General features: G+C 47.7%; 1 protein-coding gene across 13 annotated transcripts in view; it reads left to right on the top strand.

Annotated features, from left to right (window-relative positions):
* LOC139549755 (protein Aster-B-like) overlaps nucleotides 1-15514 on the top strand; it is a 168517-nt gene that overhangs the window by 125922 nt on the left and 27081 nt on the right. The window contains exon 1 of one of the 13 annotated variants that reach the window (XM_071360506.1): nucleotides 2548-2819. The exons of 11 other annotated variants lie outside the window; for them this stretch is intronic. In XM_071360506.1, the coding sequence (XP_071216607.1) occupies nucleotides 2809-2819 (11 nt within the window). In that variant the 5' untranslated portion in view covers nucleotides 2548-2808. Of the gene's footprint in view, nucleotides 1-2547; nucleotides 2820-2923; nucleotides 3258-15514 lie in introns of those variants that run through there. One more of the 13 variants, XM_071360504.1, reaches the window with a different exon arrangement.

Below are 15514 nucleotides of genomic sequence, written 5' to 3' on the forward strand. Positions count from 1 at the left end.
GTTCAGTATACTTCACACCTTGTAAATAGACGCATACGGGAATAGAAAGAGATGCTTGTATTGCCTATTGATGTAAACACATTTCACAATTAGAAATGGCCTAGTTCTTACTTTTCTTACCTTGGTTTGTAAACTCAGCAAAAAAATAAACGTTCTCTCACTGTCAACTGCGTTTATTTTCAGCAAACTTAACATGTGTAAATATTTGTATGAACAGAACAAGATTCAACAACTGAGACATAAACTGAACAAGTTCCACAGACATGTGACTAACAGAAATGGAATAATGTGTCCCTGAACAAAGAGGGGGTCAAAATCAAAAGTAACAGTCAGTATCTGGTGTGGCCACCAGATGCATTAAGTACTGCAGTGCATCTCCTCCTCATGGACTGCACCAGATTTGCCAGTTTTTGCTGTAAAATGTTACCCTACTCTTCCACCAAGGCACCTGCAAGTTCCCGGACATTTCTTGGGGGAATGGCCCTAGCCCTCACCCTCCGATCCAATAAGTCCCAGATGTGCTCAATGGGATTGAGATCCGGGCTCTTTGCTGGCCATGGCAGAACACTGACATTCCTGTCTTGCAGGAAATCACACAGAGAATGCGCAGTATGGCTGGTGGCATTGTCATGCTGGAGGGTCATGTCAAGATGAGCCTGCAGGAAGGGTAGCACATGAGGGAGGAGGATGTCTTCCCTGTAACGCACAGCGTTGAGATTGCCTGCAATGACAACAAGCTCAGTCCAATGATGCTGTGACACACCGCCCCAGACCATGACGGACCCTCCACCTCCAAATCGATCCCGCTCCAGAGTACAGGCCTCGGTGTAATGCTCATTCCTTCGACGATAAATGAGAATCCGACCATCACCCCTGGTGAGACAAAACCGCGACTCGTCAGTGAAGAGCACTTTTTGCCAGTCCTGTCTGGTCCAGCGACAGTGGGTTTGTGCCCATAGGCGACGTTATTGCCGGTAATGTCTGGTGAGGACCTGCCTTACAACAGGCCTACAAGCCCTCAGTCCTGCCTCTCTCAGCCTATTGCGGACAGCCTGAGCACTGACGGAGGGATTGTGCATTCCTGTTGTAACTCAGGCAGTTGTTGTTGCCATCCTGTACCTGTCCCGCAGGTGTGATGTTCGGATGTACCGATCCTGTGCAGGTGTTGTTACACGTGGTCTGCCACTGTGAGGATGATCAGCTGTCCATCCTGTCTCCCTGTAGCGCTGTCTTAGGCGTCTCACAGTACGGACATTGTAATTTATTGCCCTGGCCACATCTGCAGTCCTCATGCCTCCTTGCAGCATGCCTAAGGCACGTTCACGCAGATGAGCAGGGACCCTGGGCATCTTTCTTTTGGTGTTTTTCAGAGTCAGTAGAAAGGCCTCTTTAGTGTCCTAACTTTTCATAACTGTGACCTTAATTGCCTACCATCTGTAAGCTGTTAGTGTCTTAACGACCGTTCCACAGGTGCATGTTCATTAATTGTTTATGGTTCATTGAACAAGCATGGGAAACAGTGTGTAAACCCTTTACAATGAAGATCTGTGAAGTTATTTGGATTTTTACGAATTATCTTTGAAAGACAGGGTCCTGATAAAGGGACAGTTCTTTTTTTGCTGAGTTTAGGTGGGTTTGTAGGTGGTTGTGGGTGGGTGGACTGAACTGTACTGTATGTGTATTGTACATTTTATATCAGTGTGCTCTGGGGTGTAGTGGGTCTTCTGGGGATTGGTTGTATGATTCAGAAGAGGCCAGAATGTAAAGTGACCTGAATGCCGGTGATGTCAGCCCCTCCATTCATGAACAGCATGAATAATTGAGTGGCCAGCAGGCTCAGAGCACCAAGCAGTGGCAGAATGCAAAGTAGAAGCCACCACTTTGTCTTTCTCTCCCTCTTCTTTCTTCACACTCTCTCTGCCACTGTCACTCTCTCTCCCTCACTCTCTCTACCACTGTCACTCTCCCTTCCTCACACTCTCTCTGCCACTGTCACTCTCCCTCCCTCACTCTCTCTACCACTGTCACTCTCCCTTCCTCACACTCTCTCTGCCACTGTCACTCTCCCTCCCTCACTCTCTCTACCACTGTCACTCTCCCTTCCTCACACTCTCTCTGCCACTGTCACTCTCCCTCCCTCACTCTCTCTACGACTGTCACTCTCCCTTCCTCACACTCTCTCTGCCACTGTCACTCTCCCTCCCTCCCTCACTCTCTCTGCCACTGTCACGTTCCCTCCCTCACTCTCTCTGCCACTGTCACTCTCCCTCCCTCACTCTCTCTGCCATTGTCACTCTCCCTCCCTCCCTCTATCTGCCACTGTCCCTCTCCCCTCTCTTCTACTCTATCAGCCTGTGTGTGCCTGTGAATATTAGTTAAAACTAGTGATTGCGAGAGTCGAGATCACCCTTGCTTGGATACAGACATAGCAGGCGCACCAGTCAAGAGGAAGCGCTGACAAATGCATGGGGAACAGGGCGCACCAGTCAAGAGGAAGAGCTGACAAACGCACAGGGAACAGGAGAGAGGGGAGTCTGTGAGTGAAAAAGGGAGGGAGGGAGCAGCCTCAGATAGCTAGACACAGAGAGATAGAAATAGGCTGTGGACTAGCCTCTACACTCTCCAAAAGGAACTCTCTGTGCTCTCTCTTCTCTCTGCTTCCTCTCATCCTCCTGGCATGCTCCGGAACCCATCCTCCCCCCTTCCCCTCATCCTCCTGTCCCTCCTCCTTTCCCCCGTCTGCGGCTCCTGCTGGTTGAATGAAGCCTTGGCTTGAAAGGGGGCTGATCGCATCGGAGCTGGGTCTACATGGCTACCAGGTTAGTGGGGAGGGAGAGAGCAGCCTGCCTGTCTGCATGCAGAAAGACAGACACACTTGTGCTGCATTCCAGTGCTGTATATGCAGATGGGTGGGGGTGGAAGGGGAGTGTCAGTCAACAGCCCAGCGATCCGCTTGTCAGGTGTTGTCACAGGGACGTAATCTAGCTTGTTATTAAGAGATCACGCTGGCAGGAGGAGATCAGACCCCTAAGCCTGCTGAAGGAAATCTCCCAGGGCTCTTCTCTTCTCTCTATTCTGTTCTGTTCTCTCCCGGGGAGAGAGGAGAAGGAGCTCTCAGATGAGCCTTGGATGAACAGCTCCTTGCTGCTCCTTTCTCTATATGAGGATATGGAGGTTTTTGAGTGCGTCACAGCAACCAACGGAAGCTGGATGTTTGTGACCAATGTTAAGGATGCTGTTGTGCCTATGATTGACTGGTGAGGAGTTGAGACTGTCGATCGGCTTGGATAGGGTGGCCTTGTAGTTCTGTGGCCCAAGCGGATTTAACGCGTGTGCGTGTGCGTGTGCGTGTGCGTGTGCGTGTGTGTGTGTGTGTGTGTGTGTGTGTGTGTGTTGGTAGGTAGTTGGGGGGGGGGGGGGGGGTGTTGGGAGTGGGGGGGGGTCGTGTGTTTATTGTATGGAGTTTATTGCATGGGTGTGTTTGAGTGTGGTGTGTGAAAGTGTAGGCTAGTATTAGTTGTGTGTATGTGCTGTGTGTGTATGTGCTGTTTGAAGCTGTGTCATGCATGATTTGTGTGCGTGCGTGTGTTGCCGTTGAGCTCGGTCCACCCCTGTACTTTTAGCATAGTGAAACACAAGGTCCATTGCCAGATGGTTATTTTCCAGGGTCAGCAAAAGCGTCAGTGAGAACAAGGCCCCTCGGAACAGGCCGGAACTCCGTGCATTGTGAAGCGAAGCGTTGCCCTCCTCGTTTGGATAGCCTGAGCCCAGAGATTTAGAGCACATTACAAAAAGACAGCAACAAAGTTTCACCAGCAGACGGATTTGCTTTTCTCACTGGGCATGTGTAGAGTACCAAGCTCATTATAATGCTTTTCAACCTGCATCTTATTGCTCAGTGTTCTTTCTTTGACCATAATTTGCTTGTGTGGTCTATATTTGGTCTATTTGTGTTCCATGTGCAGTCCAAGTGCATTGTTTTGTCGTTCTGCTGCAGTATGTACAGTCCATGTTCTTATCAACCTTATTTTACATACAATACAGTCAGGACTGATTGTTTCTGGTGCTGTAATGCAGATGAGCCCAGCTGCTTCCCTGCCTTAGGGACCTGCTGTAGCTACACACACAACCTGGTCTCAGGGCAATTCGTAGGATTTGGTACGTACGTTTAGTATGATATATTACATTACTTTAGGTTACATTATGAATGTACAAATATCATACAAATTAGAGGATGTACAGTATCATACGTCTTACCCGGTCGTACAGCAGCATATGAATTTCTTGAAGTAACATATTATAGATCTTTGAGAACGTATAGTATTATATGTCTTTCTCTGACGCCAGTTTGCTAGTTGCATAGTAACAATAAAGGAGAATTATGGGCAGAATTTATGTTGGTGGTTAAGTGAACTAACGACAAAGGTTAGACAAATTATACAGCAGGTTAGGTCAAATGGGTTAAGGTTAGAATTAGGGTTAGGGGAAGAGTTCAAATGCTACAGTTGTCTTCGACTCGAGCATGCAACCTTTGGATTTCTAGACGGTCGCAGTAAACACTCATACATCCTCCCTGACCAACCTCCCTACTTTCTGTCTAAAGTAATAAGACTATTAGTAGGTATCATACGTCTTGGAGGGGCTCAGAAATAAGTATTGTATGGCTGTGAGGCCAGGCTTCAAAACTGTATGCAAATGATGTTATTAGATGGCAGATTGGCATATTATACTAATTTAGCAGGTTACCCAGTTCTACTCAGTCCTCAATCAAAGTCAGCCATGATAGTGTTGTCTCTCCCTTCCCCTCCAAATCCCTTATTTCCAGTTAAAAGGCCAAGCTCAACAGAAGGTCTGTCTCTGCCCAGTAGATTATATATAGAAGCATATTATGAATATTTAAAGAAATTCTCTCTAGTCACAGTTGCTATAGCAATATTCATATAGACGGTGCTTTGTTGCGCTTCATTTACATTTACATTTAAGTCATTTAGCAGACGCTCTTATCCAGAGCGACTTACAAATTGGTGCATTCACCTTATGATATCCAGTGGAACAACCACTTTACAATAGTGCATCTAACTCTTTTAAGGGGGGGGGGGGTTAGAAGGATTACTTTATCCTATCCTAGGTATTCCTTAAAGAGGTGGGGTTTCAGGTGTCTCCGGAAGGTGGTGATTGACTCCGCTGACCTGGCGTCGTGAGGGAGTTTGTTCCACCATTGGGGTGCCAGAGCAGCGAACAGTTTTGACTGGGCTGAGCGGGAACTGTACTTCCTCAGAGGTAGGGAGGCGAGCAGGCCAGAGGTGGATGAACGCAGTGCCCTTGTTTGGGTGTAGGGCCTGATCAGAGCCTGAAGGTACGGAGGTGCCGTTCCCCTCACAGCTCCGTAGGCAAGCACCATGGTCTTGTAGCGGATGCGAGCTTCAACTGGAAGCCAGTGGAGAGAGCGGAGGAGCGGGGTGACGTGAGAGAACTTGGGAAAGTTGAACACCAGACGGGCTGCGGCGTTCTGGATGAGTTGTAGGGGTTTAATGGCACAGGCAGGGAGCCCAGCCAACAGCGAGTTGCAGTAATCCAGACGGGAGATGACAAGTGCCTGGATTAGGACCTGCGCCGCTTCCTGCGTGAGGCAGGGTCGTACTCTGCGAATGTTGTAGAGCATGAACCTACAGGAACGGGTCACCGCCTTGATGTTAGTTGAGAACGACAGGGTGTTGTCCAGGATCACGCCAAGGTTCTTAGCACTCTGGGAGGAGGACACAATGGAGTTGTCAACCGTTGGTAGGGGGGAGAAGCCAGATAGGCTTTTAGTTGTTTACCCACAATCCGCCATGCATTGTCTCTCACTAGTCATGACAACCACATCATTTTCTCTTACAAGTCATAATATACAAATTGTGCAGCTACTTTAATATTTTGTGTCATTGTTCTGGGTCAGCTTCAGGTATAGGCTAACATCCTAAAACAGCTGTCTCTATTGTTCTGGGTCAGATTCAGGTATAGGCTAACATCCTGAAACAGCTGTCTATTGTTCTGGGTCAGCTTCAGGTATAGGCTAACATCCTGAAACAGCTGTCTCTATTGTTCTGGGTCAGCTTCAGGTATAGGCTAACATCCAGAAACCTCTGTCTCTATTGTTCTGGGTCAGCTTCAGGTATAGGCTAACATCCTGAAACAGCTGTCTCTATTGTTCTGGGTCAGCTTCAGGTATAGGCTAACATCCAGAAACCTCTGTCTCTATTGTTCAAATCAAATCAAATTTTATTAGTCACATACACATGGTTAGCAGATGTTAATGCGAGTGTAGCGAAATGCTTGTGCTTCTAGTTCCGACAATGCAGTAATAACCAACAGTAATCTAACCTAACAATTCCACACTACTACCTTACACACACACACAAGTGTAAAGGGATAAAGAATATGTACATAAAGATATATGAATGAGTGGTGGTACAGAACGGCATGGCAGATGCAGTAGATGGTATAGAGTACGGTATATACGTATGAGATGAGTACTGTAGGGTATGTAAACATAAAGTGGCATAGTTTAAAGTGGCTAGTGGTACATGTATTGCATAAAGATGGCAAGATGCAGTAGATGATATAGAGTACAGTATATATACATATGAGATGGGTAATGTAGGGTATGTAAACATTGTATTAAGTGGCATTGCTTAAAGTGGCTAGTGGTACATTTTTACATAATTTCCATCAATTCCCATTTTTAAAGTGGCTGGAGTTGAGTCAGTATGTTGGCAGCGGCCGCTAAATGTTAGTGGTGGCTGTTTAACAGTCTGATGGCCTTGAGATAGAAGCTGTTTTTCAGTCTCTCGGTCCCTACTTTGATGCACCTGTACTGACCTCGCCTTCTGGATGATAGCGGGGTGAACAGGCAGTGGCTTGGGTGGTTGTTGTCCTTGATGATCTTTATGGCCTTCCTGTGACATCGGGTGGTGTAGGTGTCCTGGAGGGCAGGTAGTTTGCCCCTGGTGATGCGTTCTGCAGACCTCACTACCCTCTGGAGAGCCTTACGGTTGTGGGCGGAGCAGTTGCCGTACCAGGCGGTGATACAGCCCGACAGGATGCTCTCGATTGTGCATCTGTAGAAGTTTGTGAGTGCTTTTGGTGACAAGCCGAATTTCTTCAGCCTCCTGAGGTTGAAGAGGCGCTGCTGCGCCTTCTTCACAACGCTGTCTGTGTGGGTGGACCAATTCAGTTTGTCCGTGATGTGTACACCGAGGAACTTAAAACTTTCCACCTTCTCCACTACTGACCCGTCGATGTGGATAGGGGGGTGCTCCCTCTGCTGTTTCCTGAAGTCCACAATCATCTCCTTTGTTTTGTTGACGTTGAGTATGAGGTTATTTTCCTGACACCACACTCCGAGGGCCCTCACCTCCTCCCTGTAGGCCGTCTCGTCGTTGTTGGTGATCAAGCCTACCACTGTAGTGTCATCCGCAAACTTGATGATTGAGTTGGAGGCGTGCATGGCCACGCAGTCGTGGGTGAACAGGGAGTACAGGAGAGGGCTCAGAACGCACCCTTGTGGGGCCCCAGTGTTGAGGATCAGCGGGGTGGAGATGTTGTTACCTACCCTCACCACCTGGGGGCGGCCCGTCAGGAAGTCCAGGACCCAGTTGCACAGGGCGGGGTCGAGACCCAGGGTCTCGAGCTTGATGACGAGTTTGGAGGGTACTATGGTGTTAAATGCTGAGCTGTAATCGATGAACAGCATTCTCACATGGGTATTCCTCTTGTCCAGATGGGTTAGGGCAGTGTGCAGTGTGGTTGCGATTGCGTCGTCTGTGGACCTATTGGGTCGGTAAGCAAATTGGAGTGGGTCTAGGGTGTCCGGTAGGGTGGAGGTGATATGGTCCTTGACTAGTCTTTCAAACCACTTCATGATGACGGAAGTGAGTGCTACGGGGCGGTAGTCGTTTAGCTCAGTTACCTTAGCTTTCTTGGGAACAGGAACAATGGTGGCCCTCTTGAAGCATGTGGGAACAGCAGACTGGGATAAGGATTGATTGAATATGTCCGTAAACACACCAGCCAGCTGGTCTGCGCATGCTCTGAGGACGCGGCTGGGAATGCCGTCTGGACCTGCAGCCTTGCGAGGGTTAACACGTTTAAATGTTTTACTCACCTCGGCTGCAGTGAAGGAGAGCCCGCAGGTTTTGGTAGGGGGCCGTGTCAGTGGCACTGTATTGTCCTCAAAGCGGGCAAAAAAGCTGTTCTGGGTCAGCTTCAGGTATAGGCTAACATCCAGAAACCGCTGTCTCTATTGTTCTGGGTCAGCTTCAGGTATAGGCTAACATCCTGAAACAGCTGTCTCTATTGTTCTGGGTCAGCTTCAGGTATAGGCTAACATCCTGAAACAGCTGTCTCTATTGTTCTGGGTCAGCTTCAGGTATAGGCTAACATCCTGAAACAGCTGTCTATTGTTCTGGGTCAGCTTCAGGTATAGGCTAACATCCAGAAACCGCTGTCTCTATTGTTCTGGGTCAGCTTCAGGTATAGGCTAACATCCTGAAACAGCTGCCTCTATTGTTCTGGGTCAGCTTCAGGTATAGGCTAACATCCTGAAACAGCTGTCTCTATTGTTCTGGGTCAGCTTCAGGTATAGGCTAACATCCAGAAACCGCTGTCTCTATTGTTCTGGGTCAGCTTCAGGTATAGGCTAACATCCAGAAACCGCTGTCTCTACTGTTCTGGGTCAGCTTCAGGTATAGGCTAACATCCAGAAACCGCTGTCTCTATTGTTCTGGGTCAGCTTCAGGTATAGGCTAACATCCTGAAACAGCTGTCTCTATTGTTCTGGGTCAGCTTCAGGTATAGGCTAACATCCAGAAACCGCTGTCTCTATTGTTCTGGGTCAGCTTCAGGTATAGGCTAACATCCAGAAACAGCTGTCTCTATTGTTCTGCAGTAGGATGCCATTCTTACCGCCCATGCATTTGTCCTCTCCTCTCATGCTGAACAAACGGGAGACAATTTACTTGATGTGTAATGTAATGTGTAATGGCCTGTCACACATGTTACGTTTGGTTCATAGAGTAACCCATTGTAGCATGTGTACTTATTCCTCATGTTATTATTTATTTTAAATTCTGCATTGTTGGGAAGGGCCCATAAGTAAGCGTTTCACTGTTAGTCTACACCTGTTGTAAACGAAGCATGTGACAAATAACATTTGATTTGATTTGGCTAAGGCTATAACGCTCTTGTCTGACTGTACATGTTAGCAGCATGTGTACCTAGTCTTGTCTAATAAGCAAAGACACACATTACTGGGAGTGAGCTGATCAAACCTCCATTCATATGCTGAGGATTTATCCATGTTCCCATTGTTTTGTTTTATCTCAAGAGGAGAGCACTGCCGAGAATTCCTCCCTGACGAAAAGCAGTGATGTTGGTTTCCATGGAGACGCAGCCTTTATCATGTTGAGGGATGTGTGATCCAACTGAATGCTCATGATAACTGGCTGCACTGTTCTGAACATTTTTCAGACGCACATTCAATGCATTTAGGCTCTAGGCATGCAATATTAGTCGGCTTAGGTTGATAATTAATGTTTTGAAATACAGGTGCATCCAATCAGGAGACAGAGAACAGAGCTGACAGCAGGTGATGTTAGGGCCTGTGATCATTATGACCCTGTGGTCAGTCAGAGCCATTATACTTATGGAGTGAGACTGGCCATAATGGGGTTATAAACCCACAGTTAATGGTGATGATGATGACTGGCAGATATCTGACTGGGTAGTTCTAGTACGGTGTGTCCTGTGTGCTCAGCTCTGATCATAACTCTGTCTGGTTCTGTGGATCTGATGAAAGTCAGGTGAGCGTGAGATCGTTAGTAACTGAGCCAGGATGTGACATGAAAGATGATGCAGCTCACACAGCCCACTGGCATATGAGAACTGTTCTGTGTGTGTGCTTATGTGTGTCAGTGTCTGCGTCAATGTGCATCCAGGTGCATCTGCGCCCTGTGGGTGCGTGTGTGTGTGTGTGTGCGTGCGTGCGTGCGTGCGTGCGTGCGTGCGTGCGTGCGTGCGTGTATCTCAGGCAGTCTCTGGGTTCCGACAGTGATTTGCACGCAGGAGAAATAGCAGTGTCCTCTGCTTTGTACCAGCTCATTGCATTATTCGCTGATTCCACAGCACTACATATTATGAGGGCCGCTTGTGAGACATTTCCTGTACACTCATATATCCTGTGCACTTTTACATGCATACATTGACATACAGTTGAAGTCGGAAGTTTACATACACCTTAGCCACATACATTTAAACTCAGTTTTTCACAATTCCTGACATTTAATCCGAGTAAAAATGCCTTGTTTTAGGTCAGTTAGGATCACCACTTTATTTTAAGAATGTGAAATGTCAGAATAACAGTAGAGAGAATGATTTATTTCAGCTTTTATTTCTTTCATCACATTCCCAGTGGGTAGGAAGTTTACATACACTCAATTAGTATTTAGTAGCATTGCCTTTAAATTGTTTAACTTGGGTCAAACGTTTCGGGTAGCCTTCCCACAATAAGTTGGGTGAATTCAGGTTTGTAGGCCTCCTTGCTCGCACACGCTTTTTCAGTTCTGCCCACAAATTTTCTATAGGATTAAGGTCAGGGATTTGTGATGGCCACTCCAATACCTTGACTTTGTTGTCCTTAAGCCATTTTGCCACAACTTTGGAAGTATGCTTGGGGTCATTGTCTTCGGCTTGCAAGCCTCCCCCTTTTTCCTCCAAACATAACGATGGTCATTATGGCCAAACAGTTCTATTTTTGTTTCGTCAGACAAGAGGACATTTCTCCAAAAAGTACGATCTTTGTCCCCATGTGCAGATGCAGTCTTTTTTATGGCGGTTTTGGAGCAGTGGCTTCTTCCTTGCTGAGCGGTCTTTCAGGTTATGTCAATATAGGACTCGTTTTACTGTGGATATAGATACCTTTGAACCTGTTTCCTCCAGCATCTTCACAAGGTCCTTTGCTGTTGTTCTGGGATTGATTTGCACTTTTCGCACCAAAGTACGTTCATCTCTAGGAGAAAGAACGTGTCTCCTTCCTGAGTGGTGTTTGTACAGATGAACGTGGTACCTTCAGGCGTTTGGAAATTTCTCCCAAGGATGAACCAGACTTGTGGAGGTCCACAACATTTTTTCTGAGGTCTTGGCTGATTTCTTTTGATTTTCCCATGATGTCAAGCAAAGAGGCACTGAGTTTGAAGGTAGGCCTTGAAATACATCCACAGGTACACCTCCAATTGACTCAAATGATGTCAATTATCCTATCAGAAGCTTCTAAAGCCATGACATCATTTTCTGGAATTTTCCAAGCTGTTTAAAGGCACAGTCAACTTAGTGTATGTTAACTTCTGAACCACTGGAATTGTGATACAGTGAATTATTAGTGAAATAATCTGTCTGTAAACAATTGTTGGAAAAACTACTTGTGGTTCAGACACTAACCGACTTGCCAAAACTATAGTTTGTTAACAAGAAATTTGTGGAGTGGTTGAAAAACAAGTTTTAATGACTCCAACCTAAGTGTATGTAAACTTCCGACTTCAACTGTATACCGTTACACACACATTTTCTTATACAGGTACATAGGCCTATACTCACAAATGCTAAAAACATATTCTGAATCATCGTTGTCTTGTATGTTGAAGTATTATGCAGTAGGTACGTGTGCATACAGTCAGTTCTCCAGAAACCTGCAGTACATTTGTGCAAACACAAACACACTTTTGCTTATCAAATAACAACACCACATAATTTGTTTGTAACCACAATGTACTGTATCAGAGCTGATGATCCATCCATCCAATTAGTTAGATGAGAGATCAGCTCTGGGTATTGCAGAGCACAGCCACAGAGATCACTGACAGTTAGGATCAGCCAGTTCACTACCCAGCCCCACCCAGTTCACTACCCACAGCACCACCCAGTTAACTACCCAGTTCCCCACCCAGTTCCCCACCTAGTTCACTACCCAGTTCCCCACCTAGTTATCCACCCAGTTCACTTCCTAGTTCCCCACCTAGTTATCCACCCAGTTCACTACCCACAGCACCACCCAGTTAACTACCCAGTTCCCCACCCAGTTCCCCACCTAGTTCACTAGCTAGTTCCCCACCTAGTTATCCACCCAGTTCACTACCCAGTTCCCCACCTAGTTCACTACCCAGTTCCCCACCTAGTTCACTACCCAGTTCCCCACCTAGTTCCCCACCTAGTTATCCACCCAGTTCACTACCCAGTCCCCCATCTAGTTCACTACCCAGTTCCCCACCTAGTTCACTACCCAGTTCCCCACCTAGTTATCCACCCAGTTCACTACCCAGTTCCCCACCTAGTTATCCACCCAGTTCACTACCCAGTTCACTAGCGTTGACCAAAAGCAGTGGATTTTAAAGGCAATAGGGTGTCATTTGGGACGTTGTCTTTGCAGGCTGGTCTCAAGAGACAGGACCTAATAAACAGGTTGGCCTGTGGTTCAGGAAGGGAAGCGTCCCTCGCTGCACTCCTCCCTTCTCTCCTCCTTTCCTCTCTTCCTCGCCTCTCCTTTACTCCTCTCCTATCCTCTCCTTCACTCCTCTCCTATCCTCCTCCTCTCCTTCACTCCTCTCCTCTCCTCCTCCTCTCCTTCACTCCTCTCCTATCCTCCTCCTTTCCTTTACTCCTCTCCTATCCTCCTCTCCTTCACTCCTCTCCTATCCTCCTCCTCTCCTTTACTCCTCTCCTATCCTCCTCCTCTCCTTCACTCCTCTCCTATCCTCCTCCTCTCCTTCACTCCTCTCCTATCCTCCTCCTCTACTTCACTCCTCTCCTATCCTGCTCCTCTCCTTCACTCCTATCCTCCTCCTCTCCTTTACTCCTCTCCTACCCTCCTCTCCTTCACTCCTATCCTATCCTCTTTCTCTCCTTCACTCCTCTCCTATCTTCCTCCTCTCCTTCACTCCTCTCCTATCCTCCTCCTCTCATTCACTCCTCTCCTATCCTCCTCCTCTCCTTCACTCCTCTCCTATCCTCTTTCTCTCCTTCACTCCTCTCCTATCCTCCTCCTCTCCTTCACTCCTCTCCTATCCTCCTCCTCTCCTTCACTCCTCTCCTATCCTCCTCCTCTCCTTCACTCCTCTCCTATCCTCTTTCTCTCCTTCACTCCTCTCCTATCCTCCTCCTCTCCTTCACTCCTCTCCTATCCTCCTCCTCTCCTTCACTCCTCTCCTATCCTCCTCCTCTCCTTCACTCCTCTCCTATCCTCCTCTCCTTCACTCCTCTTCTATTAGCGCTACATTTCTCTACCTCTATCCAATCTGTCTGTCTTGATCATCTGTAATGTAGGCAGTATACAATGGCCAGGAGAGTTTGACTTTGGGAAGGCTGGAGATGGAGATGGAGATGGAGAGAGAGAGATTTGTACTTAACTGTCCCTGTTACTCTGAGGGTCTGCTCATGGACTTGTTCTCATCTGTCCAGAATCGTTAGAAAAGCATTATTTTGTCAATAGCTCATCTTTCCATGGTGTCGATAACTTGTTCAGTCTGAAGAGATTGAAAACAACACCTTTTTAAGCATGTGATTGCAGAAAAGCTATCCAATAAAGGTTTAAATGTCAATGTCAGGTGGATTAAGTCAAATTATTTTCCAAGTATAATTTTTCAGTGTGTATTTACACGTGCACCCCGGGTGAGTGTTTCTCCTGACTCCTTAAAGATACAGCAGTGGGATATTACATACATTATCTGACTTATGGTTTTCACTAATCCTCATGACTCATGTAGAGTATGCCATCTGTTTTTGACTATGCTATTTTTTCTGGTGCTAGCTGCTGCTGCTGCTGTTGTTGGTCTGTGGGTTATGTAGGCTAGCTGCTGCTGCTGTTGTTGTTGGTCTGTGGGTTATGTAGGCTAGCTGCTGCTGCTGCTGCTGCTGCTGCTGTTGGTCTGTGGGTTATGTAGGCTAGCTGCTGCTGCTGCTGTTGTTGTTGGTCTGTGGGTTATGTAGGCTAGCTGCTGCTGCTGTTGTTGTTGGTCTGTGGGTTATGTAGGCTAGCTGCTGCTGCTGCTGCTGCTGCTGTTGGTCTGTGGGTTATGTAGGCTAGCTGCTGCTGCTGTTGTTGTTGGTCTGTGGGTTATGTAGGCTAGCTGCTGCTGCTGCTGTTGTTGGTCTGTGGGTTATGTAGGCTAGCTGCTGCTGCTGCTTGTTGTTGGTCTGTGGGTTATGTAGGCTAGCTGCTGCTGCTGTTGTTGTTGGTCTGTGGGTTATGTAGGCTAGCTGCTGCTGCTGCTGCTGTTGTTGGTCTGTGGGTTATGTAGGCTAGCTGCTGCTGCTGCTGCTGTTGTTGGTCTGTGGGTTATGTAGGCTAGCTGCTGCTGCTGCTGTTGTTGGTCTGTGGGTTATGTAGGCTAGCTGCTGCTGCTGCTGTTGTTGATCTGTGGGTTATGTAGGCTAGCTGCTGCTGCTGCTGTTGTTGATCTGTGGGTTATGTAGGCTAGCTGCTGCTGCTGCTGTTGTTGATCTGTGGGTTATGTAGGCTAGCTGCTGCTGCTGCTGTTGTTGTTGGTCTGTGGGTTATGTAGGCTAGCTGCTGCTGCTGCTGTTGTTGATCTGTGGGTTATGTAGGCTAGCTGCTGCTGCTGCTGCTGTTGTTGGTCTGTGGGTTATGTAGGCTAGCTGCTGCTGCTGCTGTTGTTGGTCTGTGGGTTATGTAGGCTAGCTGCTGCTGCTGCTGTTGTTGGTCTGTGGGTTATGTAGGCTAGCTGCTGCTGCTGCTGCTGTTGTTGGTCTGTGGGTTATGTAGGCTAGCTGCTGCTGCTGCTGTTGTTGGTCTGTGGGTTATGTAGGCTAGCTGCTGCTGCTGCTGCTGTTGTTGGTCTGTGGGTTATGTAGGCTAGCTGCTGCTGCTGCTGCTGCTGTTGTTGGTCTGTGGGTTATCTAGGCTAGCTGCTGCTGCTGCTGCTGTTGTTGGTCTGTGGGTTATGTAGGCTAGCTGCTGCTGCTGCTGCTGTTGTTGGTCTGTGGGTTATGTAGGCTAGCTGCTGCTGCTGTTGTTGTTGGTCTGTGGGTTATGTAGGCTAGCTGCTGCTGCTGTTGTTGTTGGTCTGTGGGTTATGTAGGCTAGCTGCTGCTGCTGCTGTTGTTGTTGGTCTGTGGGTTATGTAGGCTAGCTGCTGATGCTGCTGCTGTTGGTCTGTGGGTTATGTAGGCTAGCTGCTGCTGCTGCTGCTGTTGGTCTGTGGGTTATGTAGGCTAGCTGCTGCTGCTGCTGTTGGTCTGTGGGTTATGTAGGCTAGCTGCTGCTGCTGCTGCTGTTGTTGATCTGTGGGTTATGTAGGCTAGCTCCTGCTGCTGCTGCTGTTGTTGGTCTGTGGGTTATGTAGGCTAGCTGCTGCTGCTGCTGCTGTTGTTGGTCTGTGGGTTATGTAGGCTAGCTGCTGCTGCTGCTGTTGTTGGTCTGTGGGTTATCTAGGCTAGCTGCTGCTGCTGCTGTTGTTGTTGGTCT

The sequence above is a fragment of the Salvelinus alpinus genome, chromosome 22, assembly GCF_045679555.1.
Source record: "Salvelinus alpinus chromosome 22, SLU_Salpinus.1, whole genome shotgun sequence".
Classification (NCBI taxonomy): Eukaryota; Metazoa; Chordata; class Actinopteri; order Salmoniformes; family Salmonidae; genus Salvelinus; species Salvelinus alpinus.